At 56.2% G+C, this 20,514-nt stretch overlaps 2 protein-coding genes across 4 annotated transcripts; one reads left to right on the forward strand and one right to left on the reverse strand.

Annotated features, from left to right (window-relative positions):
* The first annotated feature begins 218 nt into the window (after positions 1–218).
* EIF4EBP3 (eukaryotic translation initiation factor 4E binding protein 3) lies at positions 219–13,479 on the forward strand. Of its 2 annotated transcripts, XR_013346869.1 has the most exons (4): positions 219–384; positions 6,620–6,793; positions 7,966–8,073; positions 13,348–13,479. XR_013346869.1 is itself a non-coding variant. In XM_077824332.1 (3 exons), exons 1-3 carry the CDS (start codon positions 270–272, stop codon positions 7,992–7,994), a joined length of 318 nt encoding a protein of 105 aa, XP_077680458.1. In that variant the 5' UTR covers positions 219–269; the 3' UTR covers positions 7,995–8,327. The 2 variants fall into 2 exon arrangements, 1 of the variants encoding a protein (XP_077680458.1); XM_077824332.1 differs by lacking the exon at positions 13,348–13,479 and having other exon boundaries at positions 7,966–8,327.
* Positions 12,453–18,590, reverse strand: SRA1 (steroid receptor RNA activator 1). Of its 2 annotated transcripts, none has more exons than XM_077824331.1 (5): positions 18,433–18,590; positions 17,035–17,160; positions 14,209–14,357; positions 13,315–13,423; positions 12,453–12,934 (listed from the first exon to the last, which is right to left on the reverse strand). In XM_077824331.1, exons 1-5 carry the CDS (start codon positions 18,476–18,478, stop codon positions 12,741–12,743), a joined length of 624 nt encoding a protein of 207 aa, XP_077680457.1. In that variant the 5' UTR covers positions 18,479–18,590; the 3' UTR covers positions 12,453–12,740. The 2 variants fall into 2 exon arrangements, with proteins under 2 accessions (XP_077680457.1, XP_077680456.1); XM_077824330.1 differs by having other exon boundaries at positions 14,143–14,357; positions 18,433–18,589.
* Between the last annotated feature and the right edge of the window lie 1,924 nt (positions 18,591–20,514).

The following is a 20,514-nucleotide window of genomic DNA, read 5'->3' on the forward strand; positions in this document are numbered from 1 at the left end:
GTGTTCGGCTCCTTTCTAACGCGGGGCCGCCTGTTTGCTCCACGTAAGCAGCAGGGATCCCGGGTCAGAGCCAGGCTAGGTCCAGCGCCCCGCCGCAGTCCCGTCCCCAGGCTGGGCAGGAGCCTGTGCGCTGGCCGGGCACTGACCTGCTTGCTTGCCTCGGGGAAGGAGCAGCCCCGCCAGCCTCGGGGAGGGAAGGACCCCACCCCGCCTGGCCCCGCCCCGGGCCTGCACGTGTCGCTGTGCCCCGCGGATACCGATCGGGCTCCATGGCCGCTGCGAGCACCACGAGCTCCTGCCCCATTCCGGGCGGCCGAGACCAGGGCTCCCCAGACGGCTACAGCTGCACCCCCGGCGGGACCCTCTACTCCACCACCCCTGGGGGTAAGGCCGGGCCGCAGCAGGGCCCGCTCCCCGAGCAGCCCCTGGGCTCAGCAGCACCCCAGCCTCTGCCTGCAGCCGGTCCAGGGTGAACCTCCGCCCAGTGCCCCCTGTTGCGGCTGCAACCCTGACTCCCCCGCGCGGAGACGGCCCGGGCCTTCCTGGATCCCTGGGGAGCGGCCTCCCGTGTCCCACCGGGCTCCCAGGCAGCGGGTCCGGTGCCCCCGTTCCCGCGGGAGGGCGAATGGGGCTGCCCCGATCTCCGGCCGCTGCCCCGAGCCTCTCCGGTTTGGGGGGGGGGGCGCAGTCCAGCGACTCAGACCCGGTTCTGTAACGGCGGGGGGACCCGTCCGGCCGCACCTGGGCTGAGCTCGCTGGGGCGCCCGGCGCTGCGCACTCGGAGCGGATCGGGGCGACTCAAGCCCCTTCACACGTCCCCCGTGTCCGAAAAGCCTCTTCGAGCTGGAATTGCCCTTGGCTGGCTGGGCCCCAGGAAGGTTTGAGCGGGTTTCGCCTTCGCCTGGACGGGATCTCGGTTTTCCCCTGCGACCCAAAGGATTTGGCCCCCGCCCCACATGGCTCATGCCAGGGAGGAAGAGGCGCCCCCGGGGGGGTGCAAGGGAGTTAGCATAAGAGGTACCAAGCTCTGCACGGTGTTTAATCCAAAACTGCCCGATTCCTTGACCACCTGCATGGAGCGGCCAAGGCCCAGGGGGGCTGTGTGGCTCCCACAGTACACCTCATAATAACAAGGGCTGTGGAAGTGATGGGCTGGGCCGCGGGCTGAGCTTCGCATACCCCGCTTGGGAGTTGCAAACCCTGCATCGATGCCACGTGAATGCACAGGAGCCTGTGAGGAGAGACACCAAACAAAGGCTTCCTGAAAACTCGGTCGGGGCCACACCTCTGCAGCTGTGCGGGCCCGGGGAGCCCCTGGCCCTGAGAACCAGAAGGGTTGCCTCCTAGGTTGTTAGATTTGTAACATTACGGTGGACACATTTCCAAAGCAGGGCTGTTACTTGCACTACTCAGATGCTAGGGCTCTGTCCTGCAGGACTTCTTCCTGCTACACCCTCTGTTGTTGTAGCAGGGGGAGCTTCAGGGCAGGCAGGGGCTGGGCGGCTGCCAGCAACTTTATGACTGTTATCAAACCCTGCTCTGAGCAGGGTTAGCTGATGCGGTGGTTAAAACACCAGTGCCCTGTCCTCACTAGCCCTGCCAATGGGGCTAGGACCCAGGGGAGAGTTTAAGGAAAAGCTTGGGGTAGAGGCAGCACGAGGGATATAAATTCAAAGTTGGAAGTGTGAGTTTGGACAGAGGTGATCTAGAGCAACCTGCGGGGCCCAGTCAGCGCACAGCTGCAGCCCATGTGACCTCGTCAGGGCCATACATGTGGGGACACAATGGTAAATAGCTTGAGAATCACTGATCTAGAACATTCCGCAGGTGCAGTCCCTGCTGCACTCTGCATGGCCTAGCTCCTCAAACAGGCCAGAGCATCCTTGCCTCCAGGTTTTCCCCTTTCTCCCTGGTTTGTCCACACATGGACCTAGTAAGGAACATTCCTGAGTACCTCCCTGTGTGGGTGTTGGAGTAAGAGGGTTTCGTTCCTGTCGAGGTTAGCCCAGTGGCTCCATGTGTAGACACAAGCTCTGGGAGCGGAGGGTCTGAGATTCTTTTGCTGCTGTGCTCTTGGCCAAAGGTGTTTCCTTCAGAGCAAGCTGCAGCGGGGGAGACTGGTGTGCTCTCAGGCAGCCTCAGTAATGTGAATGAATGACCGCATGTCACCCATTGGTGCTGGGGGACTGCTGGCTCCCGTTTCATAGTTGCTATCACAGAGTGACCTCTGAGTCAGTGAGTGGGTCCCTGATTCTGTCATTGGGGAGCTGCCACAGCGTGAGCATCCTCTGCAAAACCTTCCGATGTGATGGAGCTTTGCCACCTAAACACAGGGACCCTCACAGCCCCACACCACCCCTCTGAAATCCTTCCCCTGAGCAGCACTGCTCAGACCCTGAAAAGGGAGAAGAGCCAGAAGCTCCAGGGAGCCGAGTGGGGTTTTTGCTGTTGTTGCTCTGTCGTGGGAGACTCTTAGGTACCCGTCTGATAAGCAGCAGGACAAAATCCTCAGACAAGATCTGGGTGGGGTGTGGGTAGGAGCTGGGCTGTGCCCGCTGGGAGGGGTGCTCTGCCAGATGTGTCTGGGCAAGGCAGACTCCTGCCTCGGGGCTCTCTGGGACTCTGGTGAAAGTGACCCTACTGGCCTCACCAGCATGTCTCTATTTTTAGAAAGCCGTCCACACTTGTCCTTGTGTCTGGCGCGTCCCTTGGCCCGCTGGGCTGCATGCCTTTATCCACATGCAGGGTGCCTTTCAGTTAAACTGCACGAGTCCATCCTGCCAGCGCTGGCTCATGATAAGTCTTATCTCAGGAGGGGCGGGAGCTGCAGCAGGTGCTGGCACCGAGGTCGAGGTCAGCTGCTCCGAGCTGCCTGCACTGGGTTACCTGATATGTTTGCTCTGCTCCAAAGGCTGCAGCCTGTGCTCAGCAGTGCCGGGATTTCTGGGCTCTCCCCGCCAGCCGCTGCTCTGCTGTTCCCTCCCCCTTGCAGAGCCTGTGTTACCTGGAGCATTCTCCCTGCCACCTGTTGCTAGGCTGGATTACTAGGGGGAGGAGGGAGAGTGGCTGGGTGTCAGCAGTTGGTGGCTGAAGGGTCAGGTGGCTGGGTGAGCTTGTGTTGCCAGCTGGGAGGAAGGGATCCCTGGCAGCACTGCCCTATTCAAGCAGAATCTCTTGTGCCCTCCCAGAGCTCCCCCGGATCCCCTCCTGTGCTAGAGGGGGCTGGCAGGTGAAGCTGTGTGACGTGTGGGTAGGTCCCATAAACACAGCTGCTGCATGCAGGCAGGCTGCCTGGGGCTGGTCTCAGCAGGGTCAGGGTCGGGATGGGAAACATCTGGGAAATTGGGAGTGGTGCTGGCAATGGATTTGGGGAAGAGCTGACAGCACTTCCACTCTGTCCTGGACAATTGGCACCCCAGGCTGATGCTAGGGGGCGCTGTGCTGCTGAAGGCCCCATCCCTTGCGGGAGATGTAAAACCTGCATCCTGTCTGCATACAGTGACTACAGATCCCCTGGTGCTCGAGGGCTGCATCTACCCCAGCCTGCTACTGCTGGCCCAGCTCTGCTGGTGCTAGCACAGACCAGCCGCTGCCATTTAACCACCAGGTCATCTAACCACGCTCAGAGCAGCACCAGGTGGCAGTGAAAACGCCGCTGGCCAGTAACACCTTTTGGCAGAACTGACCCAGGAGTAGCACCAATGGGAAAGGTTGGGGGTGAGGATAGTAAAAAGGCTGCAACAGAAAAGCCCCCTGTGGAATGGTAGCTTGACCCAGCCCCATTCTGCCTTCCTAATTTCCCACTGCAATTTCCATTGGGATCCTTGAAGCCCTAAACTGTTGTGTAATTTTGCTGGGTGGTTTTAACCAGCTGCTGTGACACACCCCAGAGACAGTTGCATTCAGTGCTGGCTACAGTGATCCTTGTATCTGGAATGCTCTGGGGTCCTTCACGTTGAAAGGAGCCAAATAAATGTCACATAATCCCTATGAGACACATACACAATGAGGAGGTTTGAATTAGTTGTTACGACCCAAGAAAAAGATCTGGAGTCACCATAGATCATTTTCTGAAAACTTCCGCTCAGTGCATAGCAGGGGCCAAAAAGCCTAACAAAAAGTTAGGAACGTTCATAATACCACTATATAAACCGATGGTCTGCCCACACTTCGAACGCTGCATCCAGGTCTGGTTGCCCCAGCTCAAAAAGAATAGAGTGGAACTGGAAAAGGTTAGAGAAGGGCAAAAAGGATGATGACGGGTATGGAATGACTTCAATAGAAGGAGCAACTAAGAAGATTAGAAAAGGAGTACTTGTGGCATCTTAGAGACTAACAAATTTATTTGAGCATAAGCTTTCATGAGCTACAGCTCACTTCATCGGATGCATTCAGTGGAAAATACAAGTGGGGAGATTTATATGCACAGAGAACATGAAACAATGGGTGTTACCATCCACACTGTAAGGAGAGTGATCAGGTAAAGTGAGCTGTTACCAGTAGGAGAGCCGGGGGGGGGGGGGGGGAGCGGGGAAGAGGAATAAACATAGGGAAATAGTTTTACTTTGTGTAATGACCCATCCACTCCCAGTCTTTATTCAAGCCTAAGTTAATTGTATCCAGTTTGCAAATTAATTCCAATTCAGCAGTCTCTCATTGGAGTCTGGTTTTGAAGTTTCTTTGTTGAAGAATCGCCACTCTTAGGTCTGTAATCGAGTGACCAAAGAGATTGAAGTGTTCTCTGACTGGTTTTTGAATGTTATAATTCTTGACGTCTGATTTGTGTCCATTTATTCTTTTACGTAGAGACTGTCCAGTTTGACCAGTGTACATGGTAGAAGGGCATTGCTGGCACATGATGGCATATATCACATTGGTAGATGTGCAGGTGAATGAGCCTCTGATAGTGTGGCTGATGTGATTAGGCCCTATGATGGTGTCTCCTGAATAGATACGTGGACACAGTTGGCAACGGGCTTTGTTGCAAGGATTGGTTCCTGGGTTAGTGGTTCTGTGGTGTGGTGTGTGGTTGCTGGTGAGTATTTGCTTCAGGTTGTGGGGCTGTCTGTAGGCAAGGATTGGCCTGTCTCCCAAGATTTGTGAGAGTGATGGGTCGTCCTTCAGGATAGGTTGTAGATCCTTGATGATGCGCTGGAGAGGTTTTAGTTGTGGGCTGAAGGTGATGGCTAGTGGCGTTCTGTTATTTTCTTTGTTGGGCCTGTCCTGTAGTAGGTAACTTCTGGGTACTCTTCTGGCTCTGTCAATCTGTTTCTTCACTTCAGCAGGTGGGTATTGTAGTTGTAAGAATGCTTGATAGAGATCTTGTTGGTATTTGTCTCTGTCTGAGGGGTTGAAGCAAATGCGGTTGTATCGTAGAGCTTGGTTGTGGACAATGGATCGTGTGGTGTGGTCTGGATGAAAGCTGGAGGCATGTAGGTAGGCATAGAAGTCAGTAGGTTTCCGGTATAGGGTGGTGGTTATGTGACCATCGCTTATTAGCACCGTAGTGTCCAGGAAGTGGATCTCTTGTGTGGACTGGTCCAGGCTGAGGTTGATGATGGGTTGGAAATTGTTGAAATCATGGTGGAATTCCTCAAGGGCTTCTTTTCCATGGGTCCAGATGGAACGCCCCGTTCTCCTGCTGGTAATAGCTCACCTTACCTGATCACTCTCCTTACAGTGTGTATGGTAACACCCATTGTTTCATGTTCTCTGTGTATATAAATCTCCGCACTGCATTGTCCACTGAATGCATCTGATGAAGTGAGCTGTAGCTCACGAAAACTTATGCTCAGATAAATTTGTTAGTCTCTAAGGTGCCACACGTCCTCCTTTTCTTTTTGCGGATACAGACTAACACGGCTGCTACTCTGAAACCTAAGAAGATTAGGGCTGTTTGACTTAAAAAAGAGACAATTAAGGGGGATATGATAGAGCTCTATAAAACCAGGAATGGTGGGAGAAGTGAATGGGGAAGTGTTATATACTTCTTCACACAATACAGAAAGTAGGGATTACACAATGAAATTAATAGGCAGCAGGTTTAATGCAAACAAGAGCAGTACTTCTTCACAGAAGGCACAACTAACCTGTGGAACTCATTGCCAGGGGATGTTGTGAAGGCCAAAACTATAACTAGGTTCAAAACAGAACTGGATTAGTTCCTGGAGGATGGCTCCATCAATTGCTATTACCAAGCTGGTCAGGGAGGCAGCCCCGTGCTTGAGGTGACCCTAAACCTTTGACTGCCAGAAGCTGGGGTGGATTGCTCCATAATTGCCCTGTTCTGTACACTCCTCCTGAAGCTCTGGTATGGGCCACTGTCAGAGGCAGGATACTGGGCAAGGTGGACCATGATCTGGCCCGGTATCGCTGCTCTTATGTTCTAATTAATGTTAATTACTAGTAGCAGCTCTGCCTGGGCTGACAGCCGTGGTGTCACATGGCTCAGCAACACAGGAGATGCTGGCACAAGTCTGGGCTTGATCTTACCTGCTCCAGGCTTGGAGAGGGGTTGGCAGAGACTTCCGAGCTCCCTGCGGGGCAGACTGTGGTGGGCAGGTCTCTTGGAAGAGGGCACCTGAGTGCCGGGGGCTGATTTGCCTGCTGGGTTTGACAGGTACCAGGATAATCTATGACCGTAAATTCCTGCTGGAGTGTAAGAACTCGCCCGTTGCCAGGACGCCCCCCTGCTACCTCCCTCACATCCCCGGCATCACCTCTCCCCCCCACGCGGCGCACTCCAAGCTGGAGGATCTTAAGGAACAAAATGAGACCGAGGAAGAGGTCCCAGGTAAAACGCATGTGCCCAACCCCTAGTCCCGGAACACCGCCCGTCACCTTCGCTCCTGCTGCAGCGCTTGGGGCCTGAGAACCCAGAGCAGAAGGGCTGCCCCCTTGGGGCTCCCCTAGTGCATCACAAGTGACTTTATCCTGCCTGTTTCAAGGCACCTGAAGCAGGACTTGAAGTGGAGGGAGCGGGGAGTAATGCAGCTCCCACCCTGGGGGAGCAGCATCCCCTTCCAGCACTGGGATGGGGAGAGGTTGTCTGGTTCCATCTGCCTCTGCTGCTGGTCCGTGTCCTGTCCAGGGGGCAGTGAGGAGGCCAAGCCCCCGCCTGCCATCCTCTGCTCGTTCCCCATGCCAGGGGATGGAGACCAGTCCTGGGTGCAAAAAGAAAAGGAGTACTTGTGGCACCTTAGAGACTAACCAATTTATTTGAGCATGAGCTGATGAAGTGAGCTGTAGCTCACGAAAGCTCATGCTCAAATAAATTGGTTAGTCTCTAAGGTGCCACAAGTACTCCTTTTCTTTTTGCGAATACAGACTAACACGGCTGTTACTCTGAAACCAGTCCTGGGTGCGTGGAGCCACTGGCCTCTCCCTCTTTGGGCTGCCACTGGGCTCAGCGGGCATCAGTGCCAGGACCACAGCTGCCTCCTGCAGCTGCATGGCAGGGCTGGAAACATAGTTTACTCCCCTCAGGAACTCTGCTCCGATTGGGTGGGTGACCATCTGCATTGAGCACCCCTTGTGGATGGGAGGGGAACTGCAAATTGCTGTCTCTGCCTCCTCCCCTTCTTCCCCAGGGAGTTGCTGCTGCTCTCCCTGGGGCTCTGCTCCACTTGAGCCACCCCATCACATGGACCCCACACACTGTCAATTCAGACTGCAGCAATGGCAACCCTGGGACTCCTCCATTGCTGGCAGCCGGAACAGGCTGAGGGGAGGGGAGATGGGAGGCCACATCTGGAGGCCAATGCAGGTCAGCTGTGCAGAGCCGTGACCCAGGAACGCAGCTGGGGGAAGACAGATCCTCGCTCTGATCCACCCATCCATGCTGCTGCTATTGGCAGTAGCTGATCTCCTGGTTAACAGCATCATGTCCCCACAGTGATCCCTGCAGAGCCCCCCTTGCCACGTGCCGTCCTTCTAACGCAGACCTTGTTTCTTTCTCCTGCCCAGATGACGATCAGTTTGCCATGGATATCTGAGCTCCCAGCGATGCGGCCAGCTGGCGGCAAGCTGCTTTCCTGGGGCTCCTGCCTCCTTTCCCTCCCTGAAGACCCAGAGGTGAGCGAGGCCCTGGCACGGCTGCTGCCTATGGATGTGGCGCTGTTTTAACACTGTTTCTCTGCAGTTGCATTTGTTCTCAGTTTTTTTTACTGAAATGAAGCCCAGGTGTGGGGGCTGGTGTGGGGGGCTGGCATGAGCTGCTGCTCTGTCCCCCAACCCTGCGGTGCATGGCTGGGCTCACTGAGCTGAGCGTGTCTAGTGGCTACGCCATGGGCTCGCTCTGAGGCTGTGCAATAAACAACCTTCCTGTATCCCCTTCCGCCCTGCGCGTCTTCTGTGCTTCACTCCCAACCCACAGCCGGGGCTAGGCAAGAGCCTGCCAAGTCCATGGGTAGAGCCTCAGCCGCATGGCCCTTTCCCTTGTAGCTGGAGCTAGGGGGAGCTAGTGTTCAGGTGTCACTGGCCCTCCCTAACCTCCAGAGGAGTGAGAGATGCAGGTGATCTGAGCCTTTGGTTAGAACTGGTCGAGGGGTACCGGGAGAAGGGGGCCTGTGTCCCCAGCAGTCAGGGGAGCCCATCCGGCTTGGTTAAAAGCTGCGGTGCAAACTGGATGGTGCCTGGGGAAAGGGGGAGCTTTCCTTGGCTTGAGTCCAGTCAGGAGGAGACTGATTCCAGGCTCCTGCTTATTTGTAGCTTCGCACAGAACCAGGCTCTTCAGCGTAATCAGCTGTTGGAGAACTCCTCAGGCCAGGGTCAGCTGTGTCCTCCCCAGAGTGCGTGTGGGGGGGTGATGGGCCAAGCAGCCCCAATTGTGTCTCACGGCTCTCAGCCTCTCCAGGAGTGGTTGCAGCACTGGGGCTGGCTGTCATGACAACTGCCCTGGGAGGGTGCAATCTGAGCTCCATGAGCTGTATGCCCAGAGACCCTGGTGCTCGCTTAGAGTAGGACAGGGAGAAAAGTCTTTCTCCACTGTCTCCTCTAACAGCTGCAGCAGCAATTACAAACCTGCACTGGCCCACCAGCTGGGAGCTACTAGCCATGAGCCCAGGCTGGTGCCAGAATCCACTGTGGGAGAAAGTGCTCCAGGACTCAATGAGCTCCAGGAGCTGCTGGCAAACCCTGCCTGTATCCATGGCACTCGGTCCTGGGTGAGAGGGAACAGCCTGTAGACATATCAATCTACGGACTGTTAGCCCACCCCAAATCTCCCTCTGCACCTGCCTTCAGCTCCTGGAATATCTCTCCTGCGAAACTTGTAGTGCAGGGAGTCACAGCGTACTCCTGAATGATGCCAGCCATGGATCTGTCTGGCCACCCAGGTTCCAGGAGATGAGGGGCTGAGGACCGAATGCCCAGACTTCATGCCCCAGCCAGCACTGCTCCTGGCTGCGAGGGAGTTTTGATGCCTCTGGCTAGCCCATGCCATTGTCTCGCTGTCCCCTTTAGAGTGCAAGGGAGTTGTTAGCCTCTCTCCCCTTGTGCCCTTGCTGAGCTGCAGTGACTGTGTTACACAGAGGCTCAGGGGGCAATTCCTGTCCCACAGCCTGGGCCAGGACAGTGTGGGATTGAGCAGGTGTTTGGAGTGAGATTGTCTCTGTGCTCAGAGAAACCAGCTGGATTCCTTAGTGCTGGTTGCTGTCAATGTGGCAGCCTTGCTGATGCATGTCCCTTAATGTCCACAAGAGGGCAGTGCTAGGTCACCTCCTGGAGGGGACTGATGATGTGAGGGAGCTGCAGTTCGCCAGCTGAAAAAGCAAAGCTGCCTTCCCAAACTCAGAGCTGGTTGGTAACTGAGGCAGGGCCTGGCCTAGACCCCCTTGTGGGTCAGCTAATGGCAGGCCCTGGGGTGATGCTAAGGGCAGCCAGTCCAGCTCATTGTGCTGCTCACCCTACTGCACCGGTAGGGCAAGCAGCCATCCGGCCCCTGCAGAGCTGGATATGTTTTCCTGCTGCTGTGACAGGATCCAAGCCCGGTGCTTTGACTTTTTATACACACACACACACACACACACACTTGCCCCTGCCACGCCAATTGGGGGCAGCAGCAATTGAGCCCAACTGCAGATTCAGGTACAAGAGGAGGGAGAAGAGCTACAGTGAGGAAAGGTGGCAGGTGCTTGATAGTGACTGGGGCGAATGCTGGTTTTGAACCCCAGGCGCTAAAAGCATGAGCTGGTCAGTGAGGGGCAGGTTTCTAGGAAAGGCACGTTGACTGTCTAGGGCAGGACTAGTCCTGCGGAGTGTGGGGCTGGCAGAAGGGAATGCTGGAGAACATGCTGCAATTGCAATGCATGGAGACACACCTTACTTCTAAAGATCATTAAGTCCCAGGGAGACTGTGAAGAGCTACAAAGGGAATCTCACAAAACTGGGTGACAGGGCAACAAAATGGCAGATGAAATTCAATGTTGATAAATGCAAAGTAATGCACATTGGTAAACATAATCCTAACTATACATATAAAATGGTGGTGCCTAGATCAGTGATTTTCAAACTTCTTTTCTGGCAACCCAGTTGAAGAAAATTGTTGATGCCCACGACCCAACAGAGCTGGTGACGAGGGATTTGGGACAGAGGGTTGGAGTGGAGGGTGGAGCTGGGAATGAGGGGTTCAGGGTGTGAGAGGGGGCTCTGGGCTGGGGCAGGGGGTGCAGGCTCTTGGGTGGGGCCAGGGATGAGGGGTTTGGGGTGCAGGAAGGGGCTCCAGGTTTGGGGGGGCTCAGGGCAGGGGATTGGGGTGTGGGTTACCTCAGGTGGTTCCCAGTCAGTGGCATGGCGTGGCAGGGCAGGGGCTAAGGCCAGCAGCAGGTCCAGCTCCTAGGCAGAGGTGTGCAATCAGCTCCACATGGTTCTCACCCACAGGAACTGCCTTCCCCCCCACGCCCCCAGGCTTCCATTGGTCTATTCGCAGCCAATGGGAGTGTGGAGCTCCATGGCCCCCCCAGCCTAGGAGTCAGACCTGCTGCTGACTGCTTCCAGGGAGCAGCGTGGTGTCAGAACAGGTAGGGACTAGCCTGCCTTAGCCAGGCAGCACCGCTGACAGGACTTTTAACGGCCCGGTTGGCAGTGCTGACCTGGGTCGCAACCCACAGTTTGAAAACCACTGGTCTAGATTAGCTATTTCCATTCAAGAAAGAGATCTTGGGAGTCATTGTAGATAGTTCTCTGAAAACATCCACTCCATATGCAGTGGCAGTCAAAAAAGCAAACAGACTGTTAGGAGCCATTAAAAATGGGATAGATAATAAGACAGAAAATATAATGCCCCTGTATAAATCCATAGTACGCCCACATCTTGAATATTGCATGCAGATCTGGTTGCCCCATGTTAAAAAGGATTATTAAAATTGGAAAACGTACAGAGAAGGGCAACAAAATTATTAGGGGTATAGAACAGTTTTTGTATGAGGCGAGATTAGTAAGATTGCGACATTTCATCTTAAAAAAGATACGACGGGGGATATGATAGATGTCTATAAAATCATGACTGGTGTGGAGAAAGTAAATAAGGAAGTGTTGTTTACCGCTTCACTTTGCACAACACACAGTCAACCTGTGGCACTTGTAGCCAGGGAATGCTGTGAAGGCCAAACGTAACTGGGTTCAAAAAGAATTAGCTACGTTCCTGGAGGATAGGGCCATCAATGGCTATTAGCCAGGATGGTCAGGGATGCAACCCCTGTCTGAGAGTCCCTAAACCTCTGACTGCCAGATCCTGGGAGTAGACAACAGGGGATGGATCACTAGATAACTGCCTTATTCTGTTCATTCTCCCTGAAGCATCTGGCATTGGCCACTGTCAGAAGACAGGATACTGAACCCTTGGCTGACCCACTGTGGCTGTTCTTATGTTCTAAAGGGGAAATAGGGCCAGGCCTGCCCCAAACTTTCTGCAACTCCCCTGGGCACAAAGGTGACTGGTGCCAGGGGAAGTGTACTGCAACCAGGGCTGGGCGAGTAACAGAATTGTCAGTGCACTGCTGGTTCAAAAACATTGGGTTTGGGTTGAGCCAATACTGACACTTCAGAATTTGCTGTGAATTAAAAAAGACTGTTTTGGGTCTTTTCCAGAGCAGGGATTTGAACTTGGGTCTCTTACAGCCCAGCTGATGCCCTAACTACTGGGCTGGGGGGAAGGAATCTTGTTTGGGTTGACAAAAACTGCATTTTTGATCAATCTTAGGCCAAAAAACATCATCCAGCTCCTCTTCTGGGCATGGGAAGGGCTGAGCGCTGATCTCCACGCCCAGCATCTGACTGACCTGTCATTACAGCCCAGGGCTCCACCATCCCCACACCTGACGCGCCTGGGAAAGAATAGCACTATCTACCACATGTCCACACCAGCTGCAGCTCTCTCCCCTGTCTTGTTCTGCCCTGGAGCCTGCTCACAGCAAGTTCCAGATGAGGGCTGGCACTGGGCTTGCACACAGGCATGGGACACTGGAACAGTAATTTTAATTCAGTATCATGCAGCAAGTTGCCCCGAGATCGATTGGTGGTAAGAAAGCCTCTCCTTGGTGCGGAGCCAATCCTGAATCAGGATCACGCAGAGGCAGGACAGGGAGACACGGGAGAAGCCAGAAACCCCTCAGGGATGGAGGAGTCTCGCTGTTTTCCCGCTACAGCGATGAGAAATGCTCCTAGTGGCCAAGAGCTCCATCACCTCTGGGGGACACAGTGGGGCCTGGAGGCAGTTCAGTTCCCCCCAGCTTTGCCATGGCTCACAGGGCCTCTTTGGCTGGCTGAGCTCCAGCTCCCTGCTCATCATTTGCAACCAAGTCTCCAGGAGGCAAGTTCCTTGCCTCAGCAATTAACCGTTTGATTCCCACCAGCCATTGACTGACTTCATTGACATGGTCCACCATGAGCGAGCGATGGATTTCATCAGCCACATCCCAGTGCCGCCGCTGGAGCTCTAGGAGGCAAGGAGAGAGCAGCCCCTGTTAGTGGCCCATGAACCTCTCAGGTGGATGGGGGGAGTAAAAAAGGCTCTGAGCTGAGTATGAGCTCCATCCACAGCCGCTGGACCCACTGGGATTCCAGCTGGGAGAAGAGTTGTGCCTAGATACCACAGGGATGGGAGCACTACAGTCGGACAGAGGGGGACATGACAGGGCACAAATGGGCCTCATGCTGACAGGTGAGGGACATGGAAGCAGCGCTGAGTGCTGAGAGGAGATGGGGAGCCAGGAAAGGAATGCATGTAGGCCGCAGTGCAGAACCCCTGGGAGATGCAAAGTTGGCCCCCTCCCTAGAGTGGGTCACAGCGCCCTGGCGCCCCTTTGCCCCTCTCACCCTGAACCAGGATATTCATCCTCTTCCTCACAGGGGCAGACAGCTTTCCCTGGAGCCACAGCTCCCGAAACACAGCGAGGCGTCTGCTGATGTCATCACAAACCTGTTTCTGGAAGTCCAGAGAGGAGCCTTAGTGAAGAACTGCCACCAGAAAGCCTTGAGCCAGAGCCCCCACCACACACCCCCTGCTAGCGCTAAAGTAGAGAAGAGCTCTGAGAAGGGGACCCGTCAGAACCACCTGCACCCAGCGAGCTGAGCTTTCACATCCTCCTCTTAGGCAGCAGGGTGCAGAGGGACAACTTGGGAATGGCGGGCCCCTGTAATGCCACAGAGAACAAGCACCCCCATTCAATGGGCCCTTCCCTGGCTGCACACACCCTGAGGAGGACAATCAGCAGCAGAGAGAGCAGGGTACAGGGCTCGACATCTGTGTCTGTGGAAAGAGGAAACTGCAGATCATTTGCAAACTTAACACCATCAATCTGGGTTTGAATAGGAACTGGGAGTGGCTGGCTCATTACAAAAGCAATTTTCCCTCTCTTGGTATTGACACCTCCTCCTCAATTATTGGGCGTGGACCACATCCACCCTCACTGAATTAGACTTCAACATTGGTTCTTCACTTGTAAGGTAACTCCCTTCTCTTCATGTGCCAATATATATTTATGCCTGCATCTAATTTTCATTCCATGCATCTGAAGAAGTGGGTTTTTTACCCATGAAAGCTTATGCCCAAATAAATCTGTTAGTCTTTAAGGTGCCACCGGACTCCTCGTTTTTGTGGAAAGAGTCACTGGCAATGCCACTGGGCACAGCAGCAATCCTCACCTGCACGGCATTCCTGCACATGCTCAGAGTCTCATTCAGAGGGGCTAGAACATCCTCTACATTCACCTCGCACTCCTCCTTAGCCAGGCTCGCAACCTGCTTCACGGTGTCCGGCCTCAGAGCAGGGCTGACCACAGCAAGAGGGGGCGGCCCCACGGGTTTTGAGGGTAAGGCTACTGGCAGCACTGGAGGAGCAGAATTCGCTGGAGTAGGGGCTGAAAACACAAACATTATGGAGTCAACAGCCACTGTAATAGTCCAGTCCAAGCCACCCAAAGTCCCACCTGCTCAGCCCACCATGTGAGGGTGCTGTGCTCCAAGCTCTGGCGTCCTGAGGTGGAAAGCATTCAGAGCAGAACACTGGACTCACTGTGCCCAGCGCAACAAGCCAAGCCAGCCTAGTTAGCAGAGGGTATGTCTACACTGCAAAGAAAACCCCACAGCAGCCAGTGTCAGAGCCTGCGTCAGTGTGGGGCTAATAACAGCGTAGAGGCTCCAGCCCAAGTGGGAATGTCTACACTGCTGTTATTAGCCTCTCACACTACAAGCCTGAGTCAGTTGACCTGGGCTCAGACTCAGTGCCATTGTTTTTTTCCTACAGTGCAGACATCCCCAGAGCTGCAGTTCAGAAGAACCCCTTCCACTGTTTGTACTACTGGCCGTACCAGGGGGCTGGATGTCTCAGGGCACTGGGAATGGACCTGCCAGCTTCAGGGCCCCAGCTGAGATCTGTCCAGGTCAGCAGGGACTAGCAGGCATTTTCACGTGATAACTGCTCTGGTGCCCTACATGGCATGGGTTGGGGTCTGAGCCCAGCTTCTGAGAAGCAGGTGGTCACATTACAGCGAGCACCTCCCTTCTCTGCAGATGAGGGGAGGGCAGGGCAGCATAAAGTGCCCGCTTCCCCAAACTTGTCCTTGGGGTGGCAGAGGAAAACAGTGCTGGGTGCAGAGTGAATCTGTCCCTCACTGGGAGGGCATGAGCAGAACTGACCTCAGGGAAATACCTGTAAATGCTAAGTCACCCAGCAAAGCTAGAGGGTTGCCTGTTAGCCAGAGGGGAAAGGAGGTAATGAGCGCCCAGGCTGGGGTCGGACCTCCTGCTGGATTTGGGCAGCAAAATCTACTGAGGCATTCCTTCCTAGAAGGATGAATTACCCACCCACATCAGTAGCACTGTCTGCAGCTCTCAAAGCAAATGAATTATGCTGCAGCCACCTCTCATTATCCCCAGTGGATAGGAGGGAAGCCCTCATCCCCAGCCCCACCCCAGAGCCTGAACCCTCAGCTGGAACACCCCAACCCCCTGCCCCAACCTGGAGCCCCCTCCCATACCCTGTACTCCTCATTTCTGGACCCACCCCAGAGCCATCACCCCCTCCTGCACCCCAACCCCAATTTCATGAGCATTCATGGCCCACCATACAATTTCCATACCCAGATTTGGCCCTCAGACCAAAAAGTTTGCCCACCCCTGCTGCAGAGGCTGGGGGAAGTGGTCACACCACACGCAAGTAAGACCAGGCTACACCCTAAGGCACAGGACTGGGACTTGAGCCGTAAGCACTGGCTCATGCTGCCACGTACAGAAGATAACATGACTGACAGCTGAGTTGAAACAAAATCCAGGGCGCAAAGGATTGTTTGTTTTCCCCAAAGCCTCCCTCAGGTGCTGGTTGGTCTCTGTGTAACCCACACACCTTCTGGGTGTGGTGTTCTGTCCCATCTAGTGGCACCGAGACCACTTAAAGAGAGATAAAATGAGCCTGCTCCACAGCCTGAGCTAACAGCCAGCTGGATTTTAGCTCATGCTGTAGAGCAGGGGTGGGCAAACTACAGCCCGTGGGCCACATCTGGGGCTTTCCCTGCTCCTGCACTCCAGCCGGGGAGCGGGGTTGGGAGCTGCTCTGGGCGCACATGCCGCAGGTCCCAGAAGTAGCAGTATGTCCCACCTCCGGCTCCTATGTTTAGGGGTAGTCAGGGGGCTCCGTGCACTGCCCCCGCCTCAAGCACCGCCCCTGCGGCTCCCATTGGCCAGGAAATGCGACCAATGGGAGCTGCAGGGACGGTGCCTACAGACAGAGCAGCGCACAGACTAGAGCCACCTGGTCACACCTTCATGTAGGAGCTGGAGGGGGTACATGTCACTGCTTCCAGGAGCTGCTTGAGGTAAGCGCCGCCCAGAGCCTGCCCCCTGCCAGGTCCCAACCCCCTGCCCTGATCACCCTCCAAACCCCTCAATCCCAACCCGAAGCACCCTCCTGGACCGCAAACCCCTCACCCCCACCCCCACCCCAGAGCCTGAACCCCCACCTGGAACCCCCCTACCTACACCCCAACCCCCTGCCCCAGCCTGGAGCCCCCTCCCATACCCTGAACTCCTCATTTCTGGCACCACCCCAGAGCCCACACCCCCCGCCAGAGCCTTCATCCCCTCCTGTACCCCAACTTCATGAGCATTCATGGTCCATCATACAATTTCCATACCCAGATGTAGCCCTCAGACCAAAAAGTTTGCCCACCCCTGCTGTAGAGGCTCATGCACTAAGCTCCAGAGCTCCCCAGTTCGATCCTGCCCACTGGTGACCGGGGTCTGTCAGTGTGATATCTGCATGACCCTAGACAGGCAGGTCACACAGGAGCTACAGCAAAGCATGAGACAGTGACGAGCCCAAGAGCCTTAGCCTGAGGCCTCAGAGGAGAGGGGCAGGCTACCACGGATTCCCCACACCGGTGCTTATGGGGGCACAGAAGGGGGAAATCCTCCTCTGCAGAGAGCCCTCTGAAGGGGACTTTGAGCTAGAGACTGGGCTTAACTCAGCATCCCTGATGGGCTTTGCCACCCCCAGCATGGGCCCACCGGCTGCAGGGCAATGTATGGGGGAATTCTAACCTTGGGGGGCTCCATGGGCCAGGCCGGGGACCCTGCGTGCGAGGGGGGTGCGCTTCGGGCCACTACACTGGAGCTGCAGCCCATAGGAAAACTGAGGGGGATCGTTCCAGCCGCGCTCCTTGTTTCCTGGGGAGACATAAATGGCACCAATTACTGGCACTACACAATGGCCAGCGCCAGGGCTTCCCCTCCTCTCCCCCCCCTCCCGGCCCCAAGACACAAGGGGGGAGCCGGGGCTTCCCCTCCTCTCCCCCCCCCCCCCCGGCCCCAAGACACAAGGGAGGGGCCGGGGCTTCCCCTCCTCCCAGCCCCAAGACACAAGGGGGGGCCGGGGCTTCCCCTCCTCCCAGCCCCAAGACACAAGGGGGGGCCGGGGCTTCCCCTCCTCTCCCCCCCCCCCCCAGCCCCAAGACACAAGGGGGGAGCCGGGGCTTCCCCTCCTCCCCCCCTCCCCCCGGCCCCAAGACACAAGGGAGGGACCGGGGCTTCCCCTCCTCCCAGCCCCAAGACACAAGGGGGGGGCCGGGGCTTCCCCTCCTCGCCCCCCACCCCCAAAACAGAAGGGGGGGCCGGGGCTTCCCCTCCTCGCCCCCCACCCCAAAACAGAAGGGGGGGCCGGGGCTTCCCCTCCTCGCCCCCCACCCCAAAACAGAAGGGGGGGCCGGGGCTTCCCCTCCTCGCCCCCCACCCCCAAAACAGAAGGGGGGGCCGGGGCTTCCCCTCCTCGCCCCCCACCCCCAAAGCAGAAGGGGGGGCCGGGGCTTCCCCTCCTCGCCCCCCACCCCCAAAGCAGAAGGGGGGGCCGGGGCTTCCCCTCCTCGCCCCCCACCCCCAAAGCAGAAGGGGGGGCCGGGGCTTCCCCTCCTCGCCCCCCACCCCCAAAGCAGAAGGGGGGGCCGGGGCTTCCCCTCCTCCCCCAAGACAGAAGGGGGAGCCGGGGCTTTCCCTCCTCCCAGCCCCAAGACACAAGGGGGGGGGCCGGGGCTTCCCCTCCTCGCCCCCCACCCCCAAAACAGAAGGGGGGGCCGGGGCTTCCCCTCCTCGCCCCCCACCCCCAAAACAGAAGGGGGGGCCGGGGCTTCCCCTCCTCCCCCCCCCGCCCCCAAAACAGAAGGGGGGGCCGGGGCTTCCCCTCCTCCCCCCCCCGCCCCCAAAGCAGAAGGGGGGGCCGGGGCTTCCCCTCCTCCCCCCCGTCCCCAAGACAGAAGGGGGAGCCGGGGCTTCCCCTCCTCCCGCCCCCAGCCCAGGACAGGAATGGGGGGGGCCGGGGCTTCCTCCAGGCCCCATGACAAGAGGAGGAGCCAGGGCTCCCCCGCCTCAGACAGGAGGGCCCAGGACTTCCCCTCCCTCAGGCCAGGGTCGCGGAACGTCCCCACTTGCCCAGCTCGGCGCCCTCACCCGGTTTCACGTAAAGTTCCGCCATCGCCACGTCACTGCCGGGCATGAGACCCCGCCCCTTCCGAATTGGGGCGTGGCCTGGGAGGTGCTGAGTGCCCGGCCCCGCCGCCGGACTAGAGCGTGATGGCGGCGGCTCACGCGGGGTGGCTGAGCCGCGCTGGGCGGAGCTTCCAGCGTGGCCGGACGGGCCAGGAGCGACCCCCTGTGATCGGCGGGGTCTCGGGGAGCTGCGGTCAGAGCCGTGCTCTGAGCGGCGAGGAGCTCGGGTGCTGCCTCCGCCGCTGGGGGCTCTCCAGAGCCGGGGCTTTACTGCACTGACCCGCGTGGGCAGCGCTGGGGCTCCCGCCCCTGCAGCTATTAAATTGCTCCCCCTTGGAATCATAGAATATCAGGGTTGGAAGGAACCTCAGGAGGTCATCTAGTTCAACCCCCTGCTCAAAGCAGGACCAATCCCCGACTAAATCATGCCAGCCAGAGCTTTGTCAAGCCTGACCTTAAAAACTTCTAAGGAAGGAGATTCTACCACCTCCCTAGGTAATGCATTCCAGTGCTTCACCACCCTCCTGAAAAAGTTTTTCCTAATATCCAACCTAAACCTCCCCCACTGCAACTTGAGACCATTACTCCTTGTCCTGTCCTCTTCTACCACTGAGAATAGTCTAGAACCATCCTCTCTGGAACCACCTCTCAGGTAGTTGAAAGCAGCTATCATATCCCCCCTCATTCTTCTCTTCTGCAGACTACACAATCCTAGTTCCCTCAGCCTCTCCTCATAAATCATGTGTTCCAGTCCCCTAATCATTTTTGTTGCCCTTCGCTGGACTCTCTCCAATTTATCCACATCCTTCTTGTAGTGTGGGGCCCAAAACTGGACACAGTACTCCAGATGAGGCCTCACCAATGTCGAATAGAGGGGGACGATCACGTCCCTCGATCTGCTCGCTATGCTCCTACTTATACATCCCAAAATGGCATTGGCCTTCTTGGCAACAAGGGCACACTGCTGACTCATATCCAGCTTCTCATCCACTGTCACCCCTAGGTCCTTTTCCGCAGAACTGCTGCCTAGCCATTCGGTCCCTAGTCTGTAGCTGTGCATTGGGTTCTTCCGTCCTAAGTGCAGGACCCTGCACTTATCCTTATTGAACCTCATCAGATTTCTTTTGGCCCAATCCTCCAATTTGTCTAGGTCCCTCTGTATCCTATCCCTGCCCTCCAGCGTATCTACCACTCCTCCCAGTTTAGTATCATCCACAAATCTGCTGAGAGTGCAATCCACACCATCCTCCAGATCATTTATGAAGATATTGAACAAAACCGGCCCCAGGACCGACCCCTGGGGCACTCCACTTGACACCGGCTGCCAACTAGACATGGAGCCATTGATCACTACCCATTGAGCCCGACAATCTAGCCAACTTTCTACCCACCTTATAGTGCATTCATCCAGCCCATACTTCTTTAACTTGCTGACAAGAATACTGTGGGAGACCGTGTCAAAAGCTTTGCTAAAGTCAAGAAACAATACATCCACTGCTTTCCCTTCATCCACAGAACCAGTAATCTCATCATAGAAGGTGATTAGATTAGTCAGGCATGACCTTCCCTTGGTGAATCCATGCTGACTGTTCCTGATCACTTTCCTCTCATGTAAGTGCTTCAGGATTGATTCTTTGAGGACCTGCTCCATGATTTTTCCGGGGACTGAGGTGAGGCTGACTGGCCTGTAGTTCCCAGGATCCTCCTTCTTCCCTTTTTTAAAGATTGGCACTACCTTAGCCTTTTGCCAGTCATCCGGGACTTCCCCCGTTCGCCACGAGTTTTCAAAGATAATGGCCAATGGCTCTGCAATCACAGCCGCCAATTCCTTTAGCACTCTCGGATGCAACTCGTCCGGCCCCATGGACTTGTGCACATCCAGCTTTTCTAAATAGTCCCTAACCACCTCTTTCTCCACAGAGGGCTGGCCAGCTATTCCCCATGTTGTGATGCCCAGCGCAGCAGTCTGGGAGCTGACCTTGTTAGTGAAGACAGAGGCAAAAAAAGCATTGAGTACATTAGCTTTTTCCACATCCTCTTTCA

This window comes from Eretmochelys imbricata, chromosome 8 (assembly GCF_965152235.1).
Source record: "Eretmochelys imbricata isolate rEreImb1 chromosome 8, rEreImb1.hap1, whole genome shotgun sequence".
Lineage (NCBI taxonomy): Eukaryota > Metazoa > Chordata > Testudines > Cheloniidae > Eretmochelys > Eretmochelys imbricata.

Bases quoted from the DNA above. Each gene is read 5' to 3' on its own strand.
- EIF4EBP3 (XM_077824332.1), top strand. From the start codon at position 270: ATGGCCGCTGCGAGCACCACGAGCTCCTGCCCCATTCCGGGCGGCCGA. The intron at 385-6,619 runs GTAAGGCCGGGC...TGGGTTTGACAG, and splicing joins CTACTCCACCACCCCTGGGG to GTACCAGGATAATCTATGAC. The intron at 6,794-7,965 runs GTAAAACGCATG...TCTCCTGCCCAG, and splicing joins GACCGAGGAAGAGGTCCCAG to ATGACGATCAGTTTGCCATG.
- SRA1 (XM_077824330.1), bottom strand. From the start codon at position 18,478: ATGCCCGGCAGTGACGTGGCGATGGCGGAACTTTACGTGAAACCGG. The intron at 17,161-18,432 runs GTGAGGGCGCCG...ATGTCTCCCCAG, and splicing joins GGAACTTTACGTGAAACCGG to GAAACAAGGAGCGCGGCTGG. The intron at 13,424-14,142 runs GTGAGGATTGCT...CTGGACTTCCAG, and splicing joins TGTGCAGGAATGCCGTGCAG to AAACAGGTTTGTGATGACAT.